Source organism: Mustela erminea, chromosome 6 (genome assembly GCF_009829155.1).
Source record: "Mustela erminea isolate mMusErm1 chromosome 6, mMusErm1.Pri, whole genome shotgun sequence".
Classification (NCBI taxonomy): Eukaryota; Metazoa; Chordata; class Mammalia; order Carnivora; family Mustelidae; genus Mustela; species Mustela erminea.
The window spans coordinates 5,400,134-5,421,931 of record NC_045619.1 but is presented as its reverse complement, the minus strand read 5'-3'; the positions used below and the strand labels follow the sequence as shown (position 1 = coordinate 5,421,931).

The 21,798-nt window shown below is 52.7% G+C and overlaps 1 protein-coding gene across 7 annotated transcripts in view; it reads right to left on the bottom strand.

Annotated features, from left to right (window-relative positions):
* Nucleotides 1–738: 738 nt before the first annotated feature.
* The window catches only part of EFCAB6 (EF-hand calcium binding domain 6), a 220,497-nt gene continuing 199,437 nt past the window's right edge, over nucleotides 739–21,798 (bottom strand). For 6 of the 7 annotated variants that reach the window (XM_032346007.1, XM_032346009.1, XM_032346010.1 and 3 more), the window contains 6 exons: nucleotides 17,127–17,354; nucleotides 11,362–11,592; nucleotides 8,809–8,977; nucleotides 7,074–7,258; nucleotides 3,580–3,729; nucleotides 739–1,191 (listed from right to left, as the gene is read on the bottom strand). In XM_032346007.1, coding sequence (XP_032201898.1) covers nucleotides 1,069–1,191; nucleotides 3,580–3,729; nucleotides 7,074–7,258; nucleotides 8,809–8,977; nucleotides 11,362–11,592; nucleotides 17,127–17,354 — 1,086 coding nt within the window. In that variant the 3' untranslated portion in view covers nucleotides 739–1,068. Of the gene's footprint in view, nucleotides 1,192–3,579; nucleotides 3,730–7,073; nucleotides 7,259–8,808; nucleotides 8,978–11,361; nucleotides 11,593–17,126; nucleotides 17,355–21,798 lie in introns of those variants that run through there. The other variant, XM_032346008.1, reaches the window with a different exon arrangement.

Below are 21,798 nucleotides of genomic sequence, written 5' to 3'. Positions count from 1 at the left end.
CCGGCAGGGGGGCCTCCGCCTGGCTCAGAGCTGGCGCAGCCTCCCCGTGAGCCGCCCCCCGCCCCCAGCCTGGGGTCCGGTGTGAACTGAAGCTGGAACCCAGGACACAAGGAGACGGAGGAGACGGGGAAACATCTTCACGGACAGAGAGGGCCTGTGGCGGCCTCCGCTCCTCTTCCTACACCTCATGCACTTGAGCCCGGAGCCTCCCTGAACTCCGGCCACTTCAGCCCGTGGCCTACGTGGACCCTGTGCAGGGCTGGGAGGGGTCTGGGCCCACGGGCTTCTCCACCGGAGCCACCTGGACCGGTGTGACAATGGGGGCTCCTTGCCCTCAGCCCTCCCTGACAATCCGTGGCCAAGCAACTCAGGGGTAGTTAGCCTGGCTGCCTCTCCCTACTCCCTTCCAGAACCTTCCAGAAGGCAGCAAACTCTGTCTCCCATTTGCTTCACGAAAGGTGGTGAGGACTGCAGGGATTTAAAAGTTCTCTGAGCTTGTCAGACCCTGTCATGTCTGAGGAAGGGTCCCTCCCCCAACGGTCACCGACAGGTGCCTCCAGTCAGCCGCCAGCGGGGCCGGAACGAGGCCGGACTTAGGCGTGAGCTGGTGCCCGTGTCTCCAGGGCAGAGAGGCGGCCGTGTGGACAAGCCCAGCAGAGGCACCGACTTCACCCAGGACACAGGAAGGCCTTCTGGGTTCCCCAGGCTCTTATGAGTAAAAACCTCCAGGAATCCCAAGTTTTTAAGCATTTTATCGTTGGGGGTTCTTATGAACACAAGAATCATTCCCACAAAGACTAACAGCTTTATTTGCTCCAACCAAATGCAGGGTCTCATGGCTCGGGGGGCCCCCGAAGCCGCCTGCAGACGCCCTTCCCGTGTCGGAACCGCGGGGCAGCTCTGAGCCTTCACCGCTGGGAAGGACCCAGGGCTGGCTGTGTTTCTGGAGACACGCCGAACGTTCATGACCCTCCCCCCCACCCCCACCCCGATTCTGGGATTTCGTTAGTCTTAGGGACAGGCCTCGTGGTCCCGGCTGGTCCCCGCCGGATGCGCCACAGCAGTCACCTACTGGAGGAAGGCCCGGAGGAAGTCGTTGTAGGAGATTTTGGAAGACAGCGTCTTGTCGTAATACTCCAGGATGTGGAAGAACTCCTCCTCCGAGAGGTTGATGCTGTACTGTCTCAGGACCTGCCGGACAGAGCCCCCCGGACAGAGCGCCCGCTGGCCTCCGTGCGCTCGAGGAGGTGGGCTGCCAGCAAGGGGCCGGCCACGTGCCGCCCCTCCGGCGCCCAGTCCCAACATCCCACCTCCAAAGCGGCCCCCAGCAGCCCTCTCCCCGCACTGCACACGCCCCCTCTCCCCCCCACCCCGCTTCCCTCCCTCCTGCCTCCTCTCTCCTCTGCCCTCACCCTGCCAAGGGTCAGAGCATGCACCGTGGGTGTCAAACTGGAGACTCTTCCTGTCCTATGGAAGCTGCTGGTTCTCCCCACCCCTCCCCGAATAGAAGGTTAAGAACCATCGCTTCCCTGTAGGGTAGTGGGGCTGGTCAACACTTTCAGGCACGGTAGATGGACAGAGAGTAGAGCGCTAGGTGGGAGACTGGCCACAGGGCCTTAACGAGGGCGGGGCCTCAGGGCGCAGCCCACCTGGGAGGAGGGCAGGACAGCAGGTGCAGGGAGCCGGGTGTGGCTGACCTGACGGTAACACGGCCCATGGCTGCAGCGGCTGCCCCCTCCCCCTCAGTGAGCAGACTCCCTGGTCTTCACCAGGCTGCTATGTGTGCAGCTAAAAGGCCACACTTCTCAGCCTCTCTCGGAGCTAGGGATGTTCTACCCAGTTAAACCCAAGTGAGAACGTGATGGACGACCTCTGGGAAGCCTCCTCTAAATTAAAGGCGCTGGCCCCTTTGGACTACAGACGTGATGCTGGGGCCCCAGCAGCCACCACAGACCACGAGGCAACCTTGTGGAAGGAAGCCAGGTGCTAAGGATGGTAGAGCGAGAACAGTGGGGTCCCCAGTGACTGTCCAACACTGCGCCAGCTCTTGCCAGCCCGGGGCCTCTTTTATGTGACAGAAAAACAGACATCCACCGTGTTTAAGTTGCTGAGTCCCCCCTGTGACATGCAGCTAAGACAGACCCTAGTATATGGTCTCCCTCATAAGCAAAAGTAAAGATTAAGTTATGGATTTCCCATCTTGGAAATACATGTGTTATGATTTGTTTCTAACAGGAGGCTAGAACACGGGGCTGGAAGAGCCAGAGATTCCTCCGGGCAGTGGGACGACAGGCCCCGCCAAGGAAGCTGAGCCTGCGTATCCCTGCCTCCCAGCTCTTCTCCGAATCTGGCTGTCGAGGCCGCGTCTACCTTTTGAGACTCCCTTCCGTCTGCCGCCCCCCCCCCCCCACCGCCCCAGGATCCTGGGATGCAGACAGGACCCTGTTGCCTTCCCCTCTTGGCCTGAGGCTGAAGGAGAAGGCCAGGCTGAGCGTTGACTTGAGCCCGAAGTAAACACAAACAGTTTGAGCTGGAAAGCCACCAGGGGTGGGGTGGGGGTGGCCTGCGGGCAGGTGTCCCCGGGGCAGCTGCTGGGATGTCCCCTCCTCTTCCGGCAGCCCCATCGGCACCCCCACCAACTTCTGCTCGTGTTCCCGACTTGAAGGGAGAGGGTTTTACTTTTAAAATTTGTTTTAATTGAAGGCAGAGAGGAACCTGAGGAAAACATTTTTGGAAGTGCATTTTGAGGTCATCACCCTTTGACGTTTTGAGCGTTCTTCCTGACTGCAACATGTGATTTTGAATCTAACGTTTGGATCGCAATAACTTTCTCAACCTCCACGGCGGGCGGGGGTGGAGAGAGTGGGTAGGCAGGAGATCAGGGCCCAGAATCTGCTAATTCAGTGAGTTCTATGTGATTCGGGAAGTGGGAGTTCTGACTCAGCCTTGAGTCTGGCCCATTTCTCTGGTCTGGAGGGGAAATGCCTGCGGTCGCCCCCCGCTGACCCTGCGTCCTAGGAGTGTCGTACACTCCTGTGGGCACGTCAGAGGCACCAGAGTTCACACTGCAGGGGAGAGCGGCTGAGCCAGCTGCTGTGGGGAGGGGGCCGGCGCCATGGGGAGGGCGGCTGGGGGAGGAAAGGGGCGACCGTCTCCCAGGAGGCAGCACTGGCCTCTGCTGGCCGAGGTCCCGTAGCTGGGACCCTGCTTTATTGAGCTCCTGCTCTGGGGGTCTTGCAAGGTGGACGCAGGCCCTGGTTCCCCCATGGAGACCACGGGCCCAGCCTTGTGTGGGGTCCGGCCCGGGCTCCAAGCACCAGCGGCCCCTGTAGTGGTGTCCGGAGGGCTCAGGTCATGTTCCCCCAGGGTTCTAGAAAATTTCAGGGAGGAGAACCTGGAGTCTGCAGGTGAGGGGCACGGGACCACCTCGGGGCCCCAAAGAAACGAGGCCCAGGATAGCCGCTCACACCTGGGCCTTCACCAGGGAGGTGAGGGCTCCTCTTTTGAGGTTTTCTGGCCACTGGCATGTGGCTGGTTCTCCCGGTGCAGACGTAACAGACACCCAAGAGCTGAGCTCACCTTCCTGAAATCAGCCACGTTTAGAAGCCCCGTCCCGCCCTCATCGTGGGCTTTGAAGGTGCGCCGCATCGGTCTCCAGCAGTGCACAATTTTGGGCTGAATACGCAGTAAAGCTGAATAAAAGGAAGAAGTCTCAGCACCAGATTCTTTCTGGGAAAAAAAACGCAAAAACCAAGAAGCGGTGAGAATGGAGCTTCTGAATGGGTAGCACGGGTCAGACAGACTCAGCCCTGAGGCCGCGAGCTCCCCTTGAGGACCTTCGGCCTGTTTTGCCCCTGCTCATCCCTACCCTGGGCTACCCTGGCCCACTGCCCTCTAGAACGGGGCCTCCAGGCAGAGCTCATCGCCACACCGGCAGATCACCAACCCTGCTGCTCCTTACGTGTCACTTACTCCCCCCCCCCACCGCTTCCCCCGCCTGGGAGGAAGGTGGCAGCGTCGGTCCCCATTTCACAGAGTGGGGGACGGGAGGCTCAGGGAAGTGATGGGGCAGGACCAGGACAGATCTGGGCTCTGCTCCTCTCAGGTTAGGGAGGAGCGAGGGGGCCAGGGAGAGATAGCCGGCCGACCGCAAATACTCTGAGGTAAAGATTTCAGTTTGGGTCTTCTTAAGTAGGTTATGATAATGAACAGAGTTTTTTTTTTTTTTTTTTTTTTTAAATCACAAGGTTGTAATTATATCTTGTAATTAGATAGTACACTACACTGTGATTATTTCATTTAGGTGCTATTAGATTGAAAACAAGATATTTTAGCATGATTTCGCCTTAACACATGTCTGAATATCACAGAGGTGAACTGTAGGCAATAATGTGTAACACATTTTGGGGAAGTTTAATTTTAACATGGCATTACATAAAACAAATTAGTGCAAAGTTAAATTGCTTTCAATTTTCCCACCATTTAGCACCTATGATGGAAACTCACCAGATACCCTCTAGCTTGAGTTAGCTTCCGATCTACCCAATCTACACTCGAGAAAGAAAGGATTCTGTGCTTTCCTGGCTCTTCCCACACCCATGCGTGGCTCAAGAAAGGCTCTTCCTTCCCATCCTAGCTTAGGATAGCTTGGGCGTGGCCGGAAAGCCGAGTCCCACCTCGCTTCCCCAGAGAGCTGTCTCTGCGGCCGAAGGTTGCGGAGAAGATCCCCAAAGAACCAGAAAAAGAAATGGCGGGGCTGGAACACGGACCAGGACCAGCACCAGGCAGGGTAGGTCTTCTGGAGGTGCTGGCCGCAAGCTTTCCTAGGAAAGGCCCTGAGAATTGTCTCCCACCTACACTGGCACTCAGGGTAGGGACGGGGTGGCAGGCCGGACTCTTTCAGAAGCACAGGGTGGCAGCTGTAGTCCCTCCTGGCGTAATGTCCAGAGCTGGGGCCGGGTTGGGGGTGGCGGTGAGACAGCACACGGGCAGCGCTGGTATCTGCCCCGAGGCTCAGCTCCCAGTGAGGCCGTCTTGGAGCACCTGTCGCTTCACTGCCAGGAGACTAGGAGTCAGCTTTTTGACTCCTCGGTGCAGATGGGCAGTCTCTGCACAGGGGAGAGCTCAGAAGGGGCCTTAGAACCCAGCAGCTTCCTCCCTCATTTTCAGGAGGGGAAACTGAGGCCCGGAGAGGGGGAGGAAGGCTAGAGCTGGCAGGGGCCTTGCAGGCTGTGCGTTTCCAGAGCTCACACCTGTGCTCCTGGGTCCCCTGAAGATGTAAGCAAGACAGTCTTCTCTCTGCTCACAGCAAAACCGAGCTAGAGAAACAACTGTCTTAATCTTAGCCTTTTTTGCCGTCGCTTGGCCTAAACCTCTGATGCTAGCTCTCGTCTAAAGTAGGAACCGCACCAAGACGACACCCGATTTTGCACAAAATCACATGCAAATTCAGCTGCATAGAAACGTTCTGCATGGGATCTACTGTTTGCTGGGTTGAGCCAGCATGATCCTGCTGCTGCCGGGCGTGACCGGGACCCGCGGGGAGCGGCCGGGGTGGTCCGGGTCCACCCTGCACGCTGGTCCCTGCAGCTGCGCCCTGGGGTGCCTGGAGCCAGCTGTTTGCCCCTGAGCTGGCCACGCTAGCCGCACCTGCCCTTCAGTTCAGTGTCACAGATGACGGGAGAACTGCGATCCGTGAGCACACCGGTTGGACTGGGTGTGAGTGAGGGTCACAGAACTGATAAATAATGGAGAGAGAAGGTAAAAACCCAGGATGGTGCCGTCCACCCGCTATTTAGGCATCTTTTGTTCTCATTCCTCTTCAAAAAAACAAAAAGGAAATTGTAGACAATGCATTGTGGGTACAGTTTACCCAAGAAAGATGATGAGTCTCCAACCCCCCTTCCGCCAACCCAGAGGAAAGGGTCTGGCCTGCCTCAGACGCTTGAACATACATGGATGTTTCCATTAAAAATGTTTCACTTTGGGTCACCTGGGAGGTTCAGTGGGTTAAAGCCTCTGCCTTCAGCTCAGGTCATGATCCCAGGGTCCTGGGATGGAGTCCCGCTTCAGGCTCTTTGTTCAGCAGGGAGCCTGCTTTTCCTTCTGCCTGCTATATCCCCTGCTTGTGCTCTCTCTCTCTCTCTTTCTCTGACAAATAAATAAATAAAGTCTTAAAAAAAAAAAAAAAGGGAGAGATGTACATTGTCCTGGGTTATCCTGGGGGACCCAATCCAATCACCTGAGTCCTTAAAACACAGACTCTTTTGTAGTGAAAAAAAAAATAATAATTTCACTTCTGTTTGCAAAACGGGTGTCTCCTGGTGCTGGGGGAGGAGCCAGAGAGCCGGGCTACTGTCCCCAGTCTTGGGTCTCCAGGGGCTTACGGGGCTCCAGAAGGAGAGAAAGAAAATCTCTGAGTCATTTCCAAGGAAGGAAATTTTGAGCTGTTTGCGATGCTCTCAAAGCCTTTACCTGTTCCTTTTGCCTCCCTGAGGAAGCCACCAGCTTGCTGGCTTTGCACCCACTGAGCAGACCCTGGGGGTCGTGTGCCCGCCTGGAAAGTGCTTTTATGTAATGGAGAAGATGGGACAACAGAGACGCGCTCGACAAGTGTCTACACACTCGCACTATGCGTACATGCACACATCACACAAGCGCGGCACACACGCACTATCATGGGAACATGTGCACGCAGCATGAGAGTCATATGTACACACCCACACGCGCAGATCACACGAATACAGTACACACCCATCACACCTGTCCACATATATTGCACACGTGTGATATACAGATACCATGATTATCACGCATGTGTGATTTGCATGTATATGTGTATAGACAAAGTATGAGCCCATTTTCAGTGTCCGAGGGGAGGTGGCAGTAAGACTGGGGACATCTGACAGGAGGGTCCTCACTGGCCAGCGGCCCCTCCCAGAGGCTTTGTGCCCACTGTGCCCACCATGGCTATGAAGCCTGACGATCCAAATTTACAATGACTTGAGAGAGGTGAGAAAGCCTTTGGGCCTGGCCGAAAGGGTCAGGCATTGCTGGGGGGTGACTCTGCCTACCATCTTATGCGCGTTCTGAATTTTCATTCTCTGCATCAGGGGGGTTTCCTTCGCTTTCAGCAGGAGGACACAGCTCTGGATGAAGTCGCAGTACGCAAACCTCCCATTGTTCTTCAGATCGTACTTCACGACGAGCTGCTGGCTTTCCTCTTTGCTTATGTCCAGACTGAACTTCTCCACAAGAGCTAAAGACAGAAATACCAGTTCAGCTGCTGGCGATCTGCTCGCTCATTCATTTGTTCATGCCCGCATGCATTCATCTCCGGCCAAGGGGCTCGGGGCTGGGTCCTGGCTCACAGGCTCGCGGTGGGTGTGGCTGGACAGACACGGAAGCAGACAGGCAGAGGCACGGCAAACTGCGTGCGGCGAGGAGGAAGGGGTCCCCTGCATCCTGCTGGGCCCTCGCTGGCCTAGTGTTGGCCAGCTGTCGGGTTTTGCAGCCGCCACTGCTGTGGTCCCAGCAGTACAGTCAGAGCACAGAGGAAGCCGTGCTGAGCAACGGGGAGGGACAGAGTCGGAGCGCTGCTTGCTAAGGCTGGGGAGGAAAAGCACCGGAAGTGGACTTTCTGTATATAAACGGTGCCTTCAAACCAAACACAGGCTGGAAGACACCAGGTGCAATGTGCAACCCGAGGTCCTTCTGCTTTTGCACGGAAGTGACAGCAGATCGCGATGCTGACCAGGACATACAGGGCGGGACGGGGCTGGGCTGGGGAGCCTCCAGGGGCGGCCCAGCTCTGCTGTTCCGACTTGCAGAAAGTCATCAGCAGGGCTCAGAACATACAGAAGGACTTCTGAAACTTAGTAAGTATATATTTTATAGCATGGAATTTTGGATGTGCTACTGAAGCCAGACAAGCTGAGCAGGATAATGGATGGGCGGCTTCAGCAGGTTCCCGGGTAAAAACTAAACACAGTGACGAGACAAGCTAAGGTTCATCAGCCTCAAAATCAAAAGAATTTACTAAAAACCAAATGGAACTCAAACATGCATTAAAACCAACATTGCTGATTTGGTTTTAGCAAAACATGTCATGTAAAATCAGTGGAACAATGCTTGATTATTATTGATTTCATCTTTTATATTTCATTTAGAAATGGTTATTTTTCATAGGAGCTCTTCATTTACAGGGTTCACACCTTGTTTCGTTCGCACACTTTAAACCCGTGATTATCATGAAAGTGATTTATATGAATATTGGAGGTTCTTGAGGAAAACATTTTCCTTAAAAAGGGACCTAAAGATTGGTCAGGAGGAGGGGGAGCTGACCACAGGGGGCTTCAAGCAGGGAAGCGACAAGGTCAGATTTACCTTTATGTAACATAAAATGCTGCATAAATCACATGCAACCATGAGGAGAACTATAAATCCAGATGATGTCATTTGAATAGCTCATCAAAGCGATCAATAGGGCAAAGCAGATGCCCTGGGGGGGCTGGCCTGTCCCCAGCCGTGGCCCTCCTCCACCTGTCCCAGCCCCACCAGCTCTCCAAGCCTGTGAACCTTTCATGCCACCCGGAGACCACAGGCAAGTCCGTGATTTCTAACGCCGAGAATGCCACGGCGTGCAGACTCGGTCATGTGGGCGTGAACGTGCCCCATGGTAGGTTGAGGTGCCTTAGGAATTCTTGTCCCGCGAGGCAGCATTTACGGAGGTCCCCAGCCTGCCCCGGGGCGGGGGTGGGGGAGGGGAATGGGCCTGTGCCCGCAGGTGACACTCTGAGGAGAACGCACCCAGGAATTCCGCCGCGGTGACCTCGCCCTGCTTGCTCACGTCCTTCCCTTTGCATTCCTTCAGGAACTCTCGCCAGCAGCCCTGAACCTGCTTCCGGAGCTTGCTTTCGATGGGCTCACAGTTCTGCAAGGGCAGCGGGCCCGGCGCCGAGCCGGCGCTGGTGGGGGTCTAGAGAGAAAGGAACAGAAATTGTCTTGTAATGAGAGATTCAAAATGGAAACCATGATACAAACTTACAGGCGGGGCTCAGGTTTGGGGTTCAAGATTTCACAGGCAGGATTCGCTCAGAAATAAAGGAGGAGCAACACAGATGTGGCACTCTGCCATTTGTTACTCCATCGGGGGGCTGTATCGGCGCCTAAACGCAATGACCAACATAGTTCTGGAAAGAAACATGTAGCCAAGATTCAAGTATAGGGAGATGTTATTTAAATATATTGCTGGTGTGTGTGAGTGTGTGTGTGTGTGTGTGTGTGTGTGTGTGTGGGTGGTGACAATAACATATTTTTCACCAGAGAAAGAGTCTTATCAAAGAAAGGGAGTCACTTGTCATTTTCATGGATGTCTAATCTGCACTCCCTTCCAGAATGTCCAATATTGTGAAATTATGTGGACCAAGTGTGAGGCCGTTCTCGGTCTATTGTATTATCCATTTAAATACAGGGAATGAATTGGATGTAGCCCATGCATCCTCCGTCCTAAGGTTATCTGAGTAACCAACTCAGCTGAATTCCTGCTCTTCCTCCGGATTCCTGTCCCAGCTGCACCGTCCCCATCTGGGTGGACGTAACACCTTTCTCCTAGGTGCTCAGGCCAAAACCTCAGAAGCCAACCTGGACTCTCTCTCTCTCAAGCTGACACCTAATCTGTTGGGACATCCTGTTGGCTTTACCTCGAAGACACACCCAGCATCTGACCTCTGGCCCCCAGCTCCCCACTGCCCACCTCACTCGGGGCCACCAGGCCTCTCCCCTGGACCACTGCAGCCTCTCCCCGCTTCCTTGCTTCTTCTGCCCACGCCTCCAGCACCCACTCTATGCACAGCCCCTACTCAGCACACAGACAAGCACCTTTATACGGACGCTTGCTGTCCATATCACTGTTGTGCTTACACCTGCAGGGCTCCACCCCCGGGAGTGAAAGCCCAGGTCCTTGCTGTGCCCACCCCCCCCCCACCCACCCGCAGTGTGTTTCCTGTGGCTGCCGTAACAGAGCTACAGACTTGGCAGCTTCAAACAGCACACGGTTATTCTTTTCCGGTTCTGGAGGTCAGAAGCCTGAAATGGGTCCCACTGAGCTAAAATCAGGGTGTCAGTAGGATTGAGTGCTTTCCGAGGTTCTAAGGGAGAATCCGTTTCTTACCTTTTCCAGCATCCAGATGTGCCCACACTCCTGAGCTTGTGGTCCCTTCCTGAACCTTCCAAGTCGGTAGCATCAGGTGGGCCTTTCTCCAATGGCGTCTCTCTGACACTCCCCTTCTGCCTCTGTCTCCCTGTGTACAGACCCTTGCGGGTGCCCTGGGCCTTCCCGGCCACTTCAGAATAATCCTGTCTTAAATCAGCTGGTGGGCACCTTTAATTCCATCTGCAACCCTGATTCTTCGTTGGCATGTAAGGTGACATATTACAGCTCCCAGAGATTAGGACGTGGACATCTTTGGGGTCCTCCTGATCCCCCCCCTCATTCTGCTCTACTCACTGTCTTCGTCTTGTTAAATACTTATTATTCACCGTTTCTTGGCTATTATTCCAAGAATGTAAACGCCACAAGGGCAGGCACCTTTGTTCATTCTCAGCTCTAGAATAAAATGTAGCACATAGTAGGTGTGCAGTAAACATGCATCGACTGAGCGAAGGAAGGATAACTTCCATCTCTGAGCGCTCACCACGCACGAAGCCCAGCGATGGCGGCCCTAAGTACATGGCTGGGATACTCTCAAGCCCCCTTCCCCAGAGACACCGTCACCTTTCCCGCAGATGAGGCAAGAGCCTCTGTGAATCTGTCCTCTTTCTTGTGCCCCAGGCTGGGCAGCTCAGCCTGGGGACAGAGCTGCAACGTTTGACAGGCCTTGGTTTGAAATTGGGTCTTTCTGCATCTAATGTAAGGATACCTATTCGAGCCTCAGTATCTTTAGCTGTAAAATGGGAGCAACACTTCACAGCAGGGCACACAGTTGGGCCTTGCGCACACTGCCTCCCTGCCGCGGGGCATTTGCTTTCCTGTCTGATGAAAGCCCAGCTTGCTGGCGTCTCAGTCTCTTGCCCCTGCTCCTGTACCCACTTCTCACCCGAAAGCCGCCTTATTCCTCCTTCCACACCCCACACCTCCCTTCCACCCACCCTCTCCCCAATCTTTCCTCACACCTCCGCCCTTCCTGTCCTGTTAAGGACACACCTATGGGCTCCTCTCCTGTGTCCCTACCCCAGGCTCTGCCCAGGCGACCTTCTCAGTCACCTGTCCCTTAGAGACTCTAGGCCCCTTAGGTCCGGGGGGGGTGGTGGTGGGGGCTTTGGGGCCCTGGTGACGGCGGCACGACATCAAGAAGGACTCACACACGGGTGGCTCGGAGGTTTCAGCCCGGCCTTCAGGTCGTGAGTGGGCGACGACACTGCAGACCTGCTTCTGTACGAGACTTCGGGAACACTGCTGCCCCTTTGGGCCTTGACGGAACTGCCAGCGGTCGGCGGTGTTGCCATTCTCTCGGAGCTGAACATGCTCAGGAAGTCTGGGTACTGCAGCCTGCCCTTGGCATTGACCGGCATCTCACTCCACAGTCTGTCAAACTGGCAAAGAAGCAGAAGTGAGCGTTTAAGAGGGTGAGCGTAAGAGCCCAACGGAGTCTCCCGCAGCGCCCCGGAGACGCAGGCGGGAGCTGGGGAAGGCCCGCGCTCACAGCGGAGGTCCGAGACCCACGTCTATTAAAAAAAAAAAAAAATTGAAAAGGGGGGGAACCCCACTTGGTCTGTGCCTGACGGAAGCCTCTGAAAGACGAACAGGATTATTCATTCAAGAGGATTCATTCGTTCAAGAGGATTACTCATGGCTTCCGCAGGACATTTTTTAATTGAATTGTGCCCTTAGTGAGTAGTTGAAGCCATTAAATGTTGTGATGAGTCACAGAGCCCGAGCTGTGTGTATATAAGGACACTGTGGGGGAAAACGCAAATCAAAGCCCGGTCCACCATGGTCCTGGGGAAGGCCGGCCGGCCTCATTTCTCTTCCTTGCGGGTACCTGAGTTCTGCCACGCTCCCTGCTGCGCTCGCAGCTGTAGCACGTGGCCCACAGAGGGCCAGAGCTGCCTCCCCACCAGCTGGAAAAGGGAAACCAGAGTGCAGCATGTGGCTTTGGATTGGTTCCAGGCTGTGTCTGGACCATATGAGCACAGATACCGAGCAAAGTGACCCCAGCATCCTACCTGAGCCACTTTTGATGACTGAGGGCTTTTGGGGAACTAAGAAGAGGGGTAGCTTAATTCTGAGCTGGTTTTTAGGGCCTTTCAGAACTGGTGGGGCCCCAGATTTCAGCACATGCCAAGGGGAGCGGTGTCCCCTCCTTCCTGTGGGCCTTGGCCTTGGCCAGCACTTCTGGCCTCCAGGTTTCCCAAAGGCAGTGATGAGAGACCCTGCTGGCTCTGTCTGAAATTCTGGAAATGAAGCACTGAGGGGTGGGGAAGAGACAGGGAATGTTCCAGGCCCTGAGAAGGGAAACAGGTTTAGTCTGGGACAATATTCTTGATTAATGGGTTTTAAACTTTTTATTTCAAAAGAATAGTAGATTTTCAGGAAGTTACAAGGATGGCTCCAAGAGGCGCCGTGTGGAAATGAGAGACCTTGAGAAAGTGGTTCACCACGGGGTCTTGGAGAGAATTCACCATCACCAAGGGCAGTGACCGCCTCCAACTGTCTCCCTTCAGGAAGGTTCTCCCAGCCCCCCAGGACAGATGACTGGCATGCTTATCTACCTTCTCCCCTTGTGCTGAAGCCACCCATGCAAGGGACATTGCCCTTCCTGGTCCTAAAGCTCTCTGAAGGTCGTCCGAGACTCATCTTCAAACGTTGAACATCTCACAAAAGGACCAGCCCACAGCAGGTGCTCTGGAAATGATTGCTCAACTGCGGAAAGTCCTACAAAACTCACAGAAGACTGACCAGACAATGGTAAGATCCTTTAAAAATGAGGGGGGACAGATGGCACAAAGCCATATTGTGATCCCAGTCCTCATGCAGGGCTTTCAGGAAACACAGCGAGATGTGGCTGAATAAGAGGAAGTGGGTTGTGGAGGGCTCTCCTGCATGCTTGCGTTAGCAACATGAAGAGGAAGGAGGAGGAAGGTCATGTTATCAAGGGTAAATGCAAAGGAGGGTGTGAATGCTTGAGGATGCGGTCAACACCTGGAGCATGGAAGCGAGGGTATTTATGGAACCACAAGGACAATAATGGTGTCTCCTGGTCTGGCAGGAGGAGCAGGGAGGAACCAACTCCTAATTAAATCTTGTGGTACAAGTGAAAGTCAAGGCAGGACCACGGAAATCCTCTCTGCACCATGAAGGGCAGAATGAACGCTGCCAGGACGATGTGGAATTGGATGGGTGGGAAGTGGAAGCCCACACGTGGCCCCTCAATCTTGATAGGTCCGCACACCCAAGAACACCGACGGAGGCAAAGGATGTGGCATAGGACAAGGCTGCTGGGGGCTGCGGGGACTGGACAGGCATCAAGAGGACCGGAAATGGGCACTATGAGAACGTGTTCTGAAATTACAGGCCTGGGAGCCGGGCGCGAAACCCAGGCAAAATTCTGAGTCAGTTTCCATGTCACGGCGGCAGATCGTGCCCTTCCTGAAGTGTCCCCTTCAAACGTGCAGTAGCAACTGCCTTCTGAACACTGAAAAACATGTGACTTCGGGGTCCACTGCTGTGATGGGGAAACTGCCGGAGAGCGCCCCACCCATCCCCACAACAAGAGAAAGTCAAATATTCACCGAATCAGAATGTGTAAGGCCCATCAGAGGGGGAGGCTCCAGGGAGCCCAGGGGACCGAATGTCATGGAGCCCTAAATCTCCAGGAGAACCAGACACCCCAGCCCTCACGCCTGGCAGAGCTCAGGAGGAAATCGGCTACAGTGTTAACAGATCCATCCAGGGCAAGTGTGGGCTGGCACGAGGGGCTGGACTGGCCGGGAGGCCCAGACACAGGTCACGCTCACGCTCACCCGCTCTCCTCTACTGGCCCCTGTCGCGGCTCCGGAGACAATGCGCACGACGACGGCACAGACGGCATAGACAGACTCGCGTCTCCAGAGCTAAAGCCGCTGGGGAAGGCGGAGCAAAACCCATTCCAGACCGGGACCCCCGGGGGAGGGAAGGAAGAAGCAAACCCGTCTGCCTTCAGGGGGGGTAGGAAGTCCCTCCCCCCGGGCCCAGCCACGGATCCATGGCGCCTGGGGGAAGGAGGTCAGCAGAAGGCCTGGGGGGGGGGCAACCCCAGATTCTGCATCTGTACAGAGAGCAAAGGTCAGAGGTCAGTGACACGGAGGGGGGTGGGGGAGGATTGGGAACTCTCTTGCCCAAGACCCACCACAGAGACAAGATTGGGTCTGACTGCCACGGAAAGGGTATCAGGGGTGGGAACGTGGCAGAGGTGCCAGCTCTGGGGCCCACACACAGCGGAGGCCGTCTCCTGCTGGAGGAGTCTGATGCCTGTGCACTGCGCACCCTCAGGGTAACGGCAGCAACAACAAACTCAAACAAAGTTCAAGGACAATGAAGCCCAGAGAGGTTGAGTAACTTGTCCAAAGTCACACAGCTGGACAAGTGCAGAAGCAGCATTGAAACCCAGGTCTGCCTGTCTGAAGGGCTGTATGTTATTTGCCTGCGTGTTTCTCATCTCCTAGAGGCATCTGTTAAAGAAACACCATGTCTGAAATGTTCAGGATGTTGAATAGTTCCTTTCCCTAACAGCCGCAAATAGAGCCAAGTCCCCATGCAGTCGCCAGGACAGGTCTAAACTGCCTGACCAGGAGAGGCTCTCTCTGGGGGTCCCTATCTTCTTAAGTCATATCCAAGTGGACCCAGCTCCTATGGCCTTTTATTAGACATTTTCTGCTGAGTCACAGAGACCCATGAGTTTCTAACTCCACCTGCTCCGAAAGTTGCTCTCCTTTGCTGAAAGGTTACTTACACCAGAAGGTTCCAAAGATGTGGCACTTCCCTGCTTTCAGAGCTCTGTAAGTCAAGAAAGCTGACATCTCAGCTTCATGATGTTTTTTTTTTTTTTTTATGAGCTAGTTTTTATACGGCAAATAAACCAAGACAGGAGATCTCTACTAGGATGCTGGTTAACATGGATGGAAGGGTCCCAGCATCTTCAGGGAGCCCTAGCCCTTCTGAATAATGGCAAGCGAGGTCCAGACAATTTAGGGGTGCCAAATTACTTCTCTGTCTCCCCATACAGACACGGTACCACCCACCCAAGAAGGTCCTGGTCCATGACTCATGCAAGGAGAAAACGTGCATCTCTATGGCTTTGGCTTCCTGTTCGCCAGCCTGTATCCAGAAACATCCTTCCCAAATAGAGCACAAGTTTTGCTAATCGTTCCCCAACTTAAACCATGGTACTTGCGCCAGACTTTGATGCCTCGATGATGCAGTCTATATTTGAGATGTGTCTGCGTATTTTTAGAGACAGCATTTAAAAATAAGTGCTTGATTTTGCTGGAGAGGTGGGGGGCTGGATGTGCTGGGGATGGTGGAAGCTTTCTTAGTGGACAATTCAAATCCAATTCTGTCACACACGCCGGATATGCCAGCATGTCATTAATTTACATCGATAATTAGAGTAAAATTTTGCTCATTTAGATGAAATGAAAAATCTTTATTAGCAAAATCTTTGTTAGTTGGCCCCATAGAATAAAAAAGGCAACTGGATTAATTTTAAAGGTTTCTATCCATTTATGGTAATGGAGAGAAGTATTTGCAAATAGCGATCTCGCTCAGCTTTGATGATCTCTGGGACTGAATGGTTGCGGGGGGAAGCACTTCCATTTGTTAACAAAAATGATCATAACGCTTTAAAAAAGTGGGATTTTAGGAAAGTGAAATCTGATGTTCATATTACTCATTATGAATGAATTCCTTCTGTGGGGTGGCGAGTTCAGAAGCCTGAGTGGGGAGGGGGTTGGCTGTATGAATCCTGAAGCCCCAAGAAAATGAGGCCTCATCGTGGGGTGACCCAACCTGGGAGCCGAGAGTGACCTTTCCACCCAGGAACCCGGGCTGAGCCGAAGCAGAGTCAGAGGAAGCACGGGGCTGGGGTTGCTTCTGGAAGTATTTTGGATTTCAGTTTCCACCTGAGCTATTCTCTGGGACGAGGGTGGCAGCTTTTCGACCAGTGGAGAGTGCTCGGAGCAGTGCATTGTCTGCTGGGGAGGGAATTCTGCTTCCGTGCTTGGATCCCTGGTGCTCTGCGTCATCCCAGCTGCTTGGCCACTAGACCGTGGCATGGGGGAATGTGGACACTGAACCCACGACACCATCCATTCACCAGGACTTGCTGAGCACCTGCTCTATGCTGGGCTCTTTTTTGGCGTTTGGGCCCCAGTGAGGAACGAGCCCTGGGCGCTGCTGACATGTAGGGATATTACGGACTGAAATCAGCAAGCAAGGCAGACCCTCAGGATGCCGTCCTGTTGGGAGGCGCTCTTGGCCTTGGAAGGTCATCCCGGAGAGCAGAGAAGCCAATGCAACAGGTTGTCAGAGCTAAAAAGAGCACCATTCAGTTTTTGAGGAGGAAACTGCTGAGAATCTCTTCTGTGATGGGCAGGAGGCCCTCAGAGAGGGTGGCCTGTGTCCAGCCTGTGGGGTGGACACGTCACCAGCATGGTCACAGTGGTACCCCCAGAGCTTCTGGAAACACTGACAATGGAACCAGGGGGAGGGCGGGGAGAGGGAACGGGGGTTGGCGGGAGGCCCAGAGCAACTCCCAGGCTCTATGCTCTCCCGTTCGGGTGTGGGAGACTTTGGGTGACACAGGCCCAGTGATTATCCAGAGAAGGAAGAGGGAGCGTGGTCGCTGGAGCCCAGTTTAATTTGATTTTAAGAATTTGATTTTATATGTGCCCTGACTGAAAAGGTGCAATTCATGCTTGTTACACAAACAGAAGGCTCCTGTGAGTCCTCAGCAAGATTGAAAACAAAACAATAACAACACCACCACCCCAAACCTTCCAGCATTTTCAAGATAGAGAATAGCCCTAAACTCTGGCTGGATGTGCTCATACACCACCACGTAGGACAAGGAACCAAATGCATTTCTTACTTGCTCATCTGTCAGAATCTGGACGTGGCGGGAGCAAATGGCCCTGAATTCATCCCTGGAGGCGGTGTTCGTTTTCATGGTGTCAAAGTTCTCGAACTCCTGAGCAATGGCGCGGTAGTGGGAGCCCACCGCCTTGTGCAGCCGAGCCAGCAGCTCCTGGTTTGCTGTTTCCTTGGGAGACGTAGACGGCGGGCCTTTGGGCATTTTCTCAGCCCACTCAGCAGCAGTCTGCGGGGCGGGGGAAAAAAAGGAAGATTGATCCTTATAATAAAGAATAAGTCATCTCGTGGCTCCGGGCCCACCGCTCATGGCAGGTCCCAGGGGAGCCCCGGCTCTGTGAGGAAAAGTGCCACCCAGAGGCAGGTCTCAGAGAGGATCCAAACAGAGGTTCAGACTTGGCTGAAAGGGAAGCCCAGGCTCCCTGGCCTTGGAGAGGGAGCCACAAGTCAGGGCCACCGTGCAGCGGGAGGTCATGTGGAGACGGCCCTGGGGAGGTCAGGCCTTTGTTCTCCTGCATCCACTCATTTGCTCTGTCCTTTGGTTCACTTCACAAACCCACAGCGAGTGTCCGCTCTGAGTTAAGGGAGTAAATGTGGATCCAGACCGCTCTTATTTCTGGACATCAGTGCAGAGAATTTACACTCCCAGTGGTTAGAATTGGAAAGGCAGCTTCTGAGGGCCCTTACTACGACGTGATGCTGCAGCACCACTGCTGGCTACGGGTTCCCTTAAGCCTAAAACTTCGAGGCCCACAGGGCTTTCAGCAGAATCTGTGGGCTTGGAGGCTGAGCAGGGCAGTGGAGCAGGTTTGTTGAGCCCCAGGTGTTCCAAACCTCTCCTGGGCAGTTGGGAGGCCGAATGTCAGGGCCTCCTGGTGCTATCCATGGTGCCTGGGCGCCTGGAGATGGGGTGAGCCATGGCCTGGGCTCAGGGCTGCTTTCTGGAGGGAGGAGGAACAGGCTATGGGGAAATAGGGGGTGGGGAGAGAAGGAGCTTCCTACTGGAGGTATGGGCTATGTGCTGGTAAGAAGGCCAGGCAAGGTGAGCAGAGAGGAGCCTGGGGAGGACCGCAGACCACGTTCTACGTGTGCTGATGACCATTATGGTGGACAGGCAGGACAGCAGGAATAGCAGACGAGGAAGTTACTTAGTGATCACCAATGGATGCTAAGACCCAACATCACTCTGTGTTCAGCCTGGGGCCAATCAGGAGGACAGACTGAGCTTGCGATGAAGCCAGACTTGGGCAACTGGGGCTTAAAGGGCAGCGGTGTCCTGAGCCTTCCATGAGGGCCACCCAGAGGCAGGTCTCAGAGAGGATCCAAACAGAGGTTCAGACTTGGCTGAAAGGGAAGCCCAGGCTCCCTGGCCTTGGAGAGGGAGCCACAAGTCAGGGCCACCGTGCAGGGGGAGGTCAGGGGGGAGTGGACAGGGAGTGGACAGGGAAACAGCCCTAACATCCACCTGCTTGCTGCAAGCAGAAAAAGGACCCCCAAACCAGACCTGCATTTGCTGCCTCAGCGGTTCAGCTCCTGAAATTTGAGGAAGGGGTGAGGCTGTGGGATGGGAGGGGGCACTGGGCTCTGTGAGAGGGTGTGGGTGACAATGCATGACAGCTATCTCCTGACGAGGCTGAATTCTGAAATCTGCCGAATTTCCTCCATCAAAACCTGTCGTGACTGTTAGCTGTAACAGCTCTCGTGATGCGTAGCACTGTGCTAAGACCTTCACAAGATTTTCATGTTTAATCCCCCCAACTAGTATTAAAACTGGGTTGTGTCTCGTGAAAAAATGTTCAACATCACTTGTCATCAGGGAACTACAAATCAAAATCACAGTGAGACACCACCTCACACCAGTCGCAATGGCTAAAATGAACAAGTCAGGAAACGACAGGTGTTGGTGAGGATGCGGAGAAAGGGGAACCCTCCTACACTGTTGGTGGGAATGCAAGATGGTGCAGCCACTCTGGAAAACAGTATGGAGATTCCTCAAAAAATTGAAAATAGAGCTACCCTATGACCCAACAATCGCACTATTGGGTATTTACCCCAAAGATACAAATGTAGTGATCCACAGGGGCACATGTAACCCAATGTTCATAGCAGCAGTGTCCACAATAGCCAAACTGTGGAAGGAGCCGAGATGCCCTTCAACAGAGGAATGGATAAAGATGTGGTCCATATACACAAACGACTATTACTCAGCCGTCAGAAAGGATTGAATATTTACCATTTACATTAGCGTGGATGGAAGTGGAGGGGATTATGCTGAATGAAATAGTCTCAGAGAAAGACAATTCTCACACGGTTTCACTCATGTGGAACGTAAGAAACAGCACAGAGGACCACGGGGGAAGGGACCACGGGGGAAGGGAGGGGAAACTGAACGGGAAGGAATCAGAGCGGGAGACAAAGCACAAGAGATTCTTAACTCTGGGAAACAAACTGAGGGTTTGCTGGGGGTGGGGTGGGGGGGTGGGGGGATGGGGTGCTGGGGGATGGGCAGTAAGGAGGGCACGTGATGTGAGGAGCACCGGGCGTTACACACGACTGATAAATTATTGGACACTACATCTGAAACTAATGATGTACTACATGCTGGCTAATTGAATTTAAATGAAAAGAAAAGTTGGTCATGTCTCATTTTCAGCAATTCCACAGCAATATATGTATTCTGTGTTACTCTCCTTCACGACAGAGCGTAATGTTACTTTATGAAGCTGCATCAAACACAGAATGATTCTGAAAATACCCTCAAAAACATGACCCCACACTCGGACCCCAGCCTGTGCCACCTTCAACCACTGAAAGGTAAACAGATGCTTTTAAAGACATCCACTTGGAGCCATTCAAAGCAAGTGAATGCTTTTCTTTTCCCATTCTAGAAAACGAGACTGACCTTACTGGTGGATGTGATACATTTCCAGACAGTTACAGCTCACCTCCCATAGCTAAGCACAGGGCTGTTTCCCTAAACACTCCACGGGGTGTTGGTATTCAGAGTGCAAAGGAGCCTCCTCCAGGAGGAGAGTTGTGCTCGAAGTCCCACCTGACACTTGGCGCTCCTTTGTGCCCTGAGAAGGATGGGCCCCCAGCTGGGAAGAACACAGGAGGACAAGTCTAGCCTGGGATGGCAGGAGTCCTGGGTCTGAGGCTAGACTCTGCCTCTGACACAGTGTGGCCCCACGCGAGCCCTGAGCCCCCTTTCCCTCTTGTTTCCTCATTGATCCACACGGAGTAAGGAAGGGCTGACATGAGACGGTTTATGCGAGTGCTCTTTGGAAGTTTTAACACATAAAACAAAATGGAAATCCTCTCATTTTACCAATAGATGTAGAAGAATTCTCACTTAGTAGATTATGCAACCTGGGTTAATATGGTTTCAACTCCAGAGGACACTGGATCATTTTTTTTTGGAAACTGGATCATTTTTAAGCAAAAGAGACATTACTAAATTTAACTTGTGTATTAGAAAGGCCTGAATAGACAGGTAACCATAAAAGAAACTGAAAACGCTATTAAAAGATCTATCATCTATTATTAAAGAGGTGCCAAACCTAGCTGATTTTAAGGGCAAGCTGTATCTCACTTTTAAGCTATAAATAATTTTTACATTAGTCAAATAATTCTAGAACACAGAAAGGAATATACGGTGTCCCAACTCATTATATATATTTCCCTAACACCAAAATATGATAAACACTTGAAACAAAAAATATAAGCTCACCTAGTTTACAAGCACTAACATGAAGACATTAATACATTTTTAAAAAGACCATTAGGAATACTTAGCCCCATTATTTTTAAATCACAAATCAACTAGGGTTTATCCCAAGTATAAGAATCCTCCAAGAATTAGCAGACCTTTTAATTCCTTATATGAGGTCACAGATCGACAGATGGCAAAAGGCATTTAACAAAATCCAGCAACTAATCCTGTTAGAAACAGTGTAGCCATTTCTGCACCACACAGAGAGAAAATGAAGATCCTGTGTGTAATACTCTCTCCCTAATTGAGAGTATTAGCCAGACATCGTCTTCAACATAGTAAATGAGTAACATATTAAAGCACTGAAGTCCAAAACAAGATAGGCACGCTTGACTGTCAGTTCTACTATTCATGTTTTTAGAGGCTCTGGCTTTCGAAATAAGACAAGAAGATGAAATAAACCGAATGAATGTTGACAAACGAGATTCACCGTTATTTGTGGATGTGATCGTACAACAAGAAAATCTCCAGACAGTGAGGAAAGGGGCTGGAATAAAGCCAAAAATACGAAATAGCAATACCATTTTGGGGGCAATAATAACTCGTTAGAAATTGTATCATGAAACCGACCCACATTTACGTTGGTAACAAGCTCTTGAATGCTCTGGGATAAGTTTCATATGAAAGCACAAGACCCACACAGAGACGGCTGTGTACATTCTATGGAGGGGCTATCAGAGCAGGTTGGAGTACAAAGGGACGTGTACCGTGATCCCAGGTTGGAAGACACCATTTCAAAAGATCTCAAATTATAAATAAAGTTAATAAAATCTTAATAAAAATCTCAGTGGATATTTGGGAGAATTATCACACATATAGACACTAAAGTTGATAGGGAGAATAAATACAGGAGAATTGCCACAAAATTCTTGGGAAAGGCTAGCAATGAAGTTTTTGACCT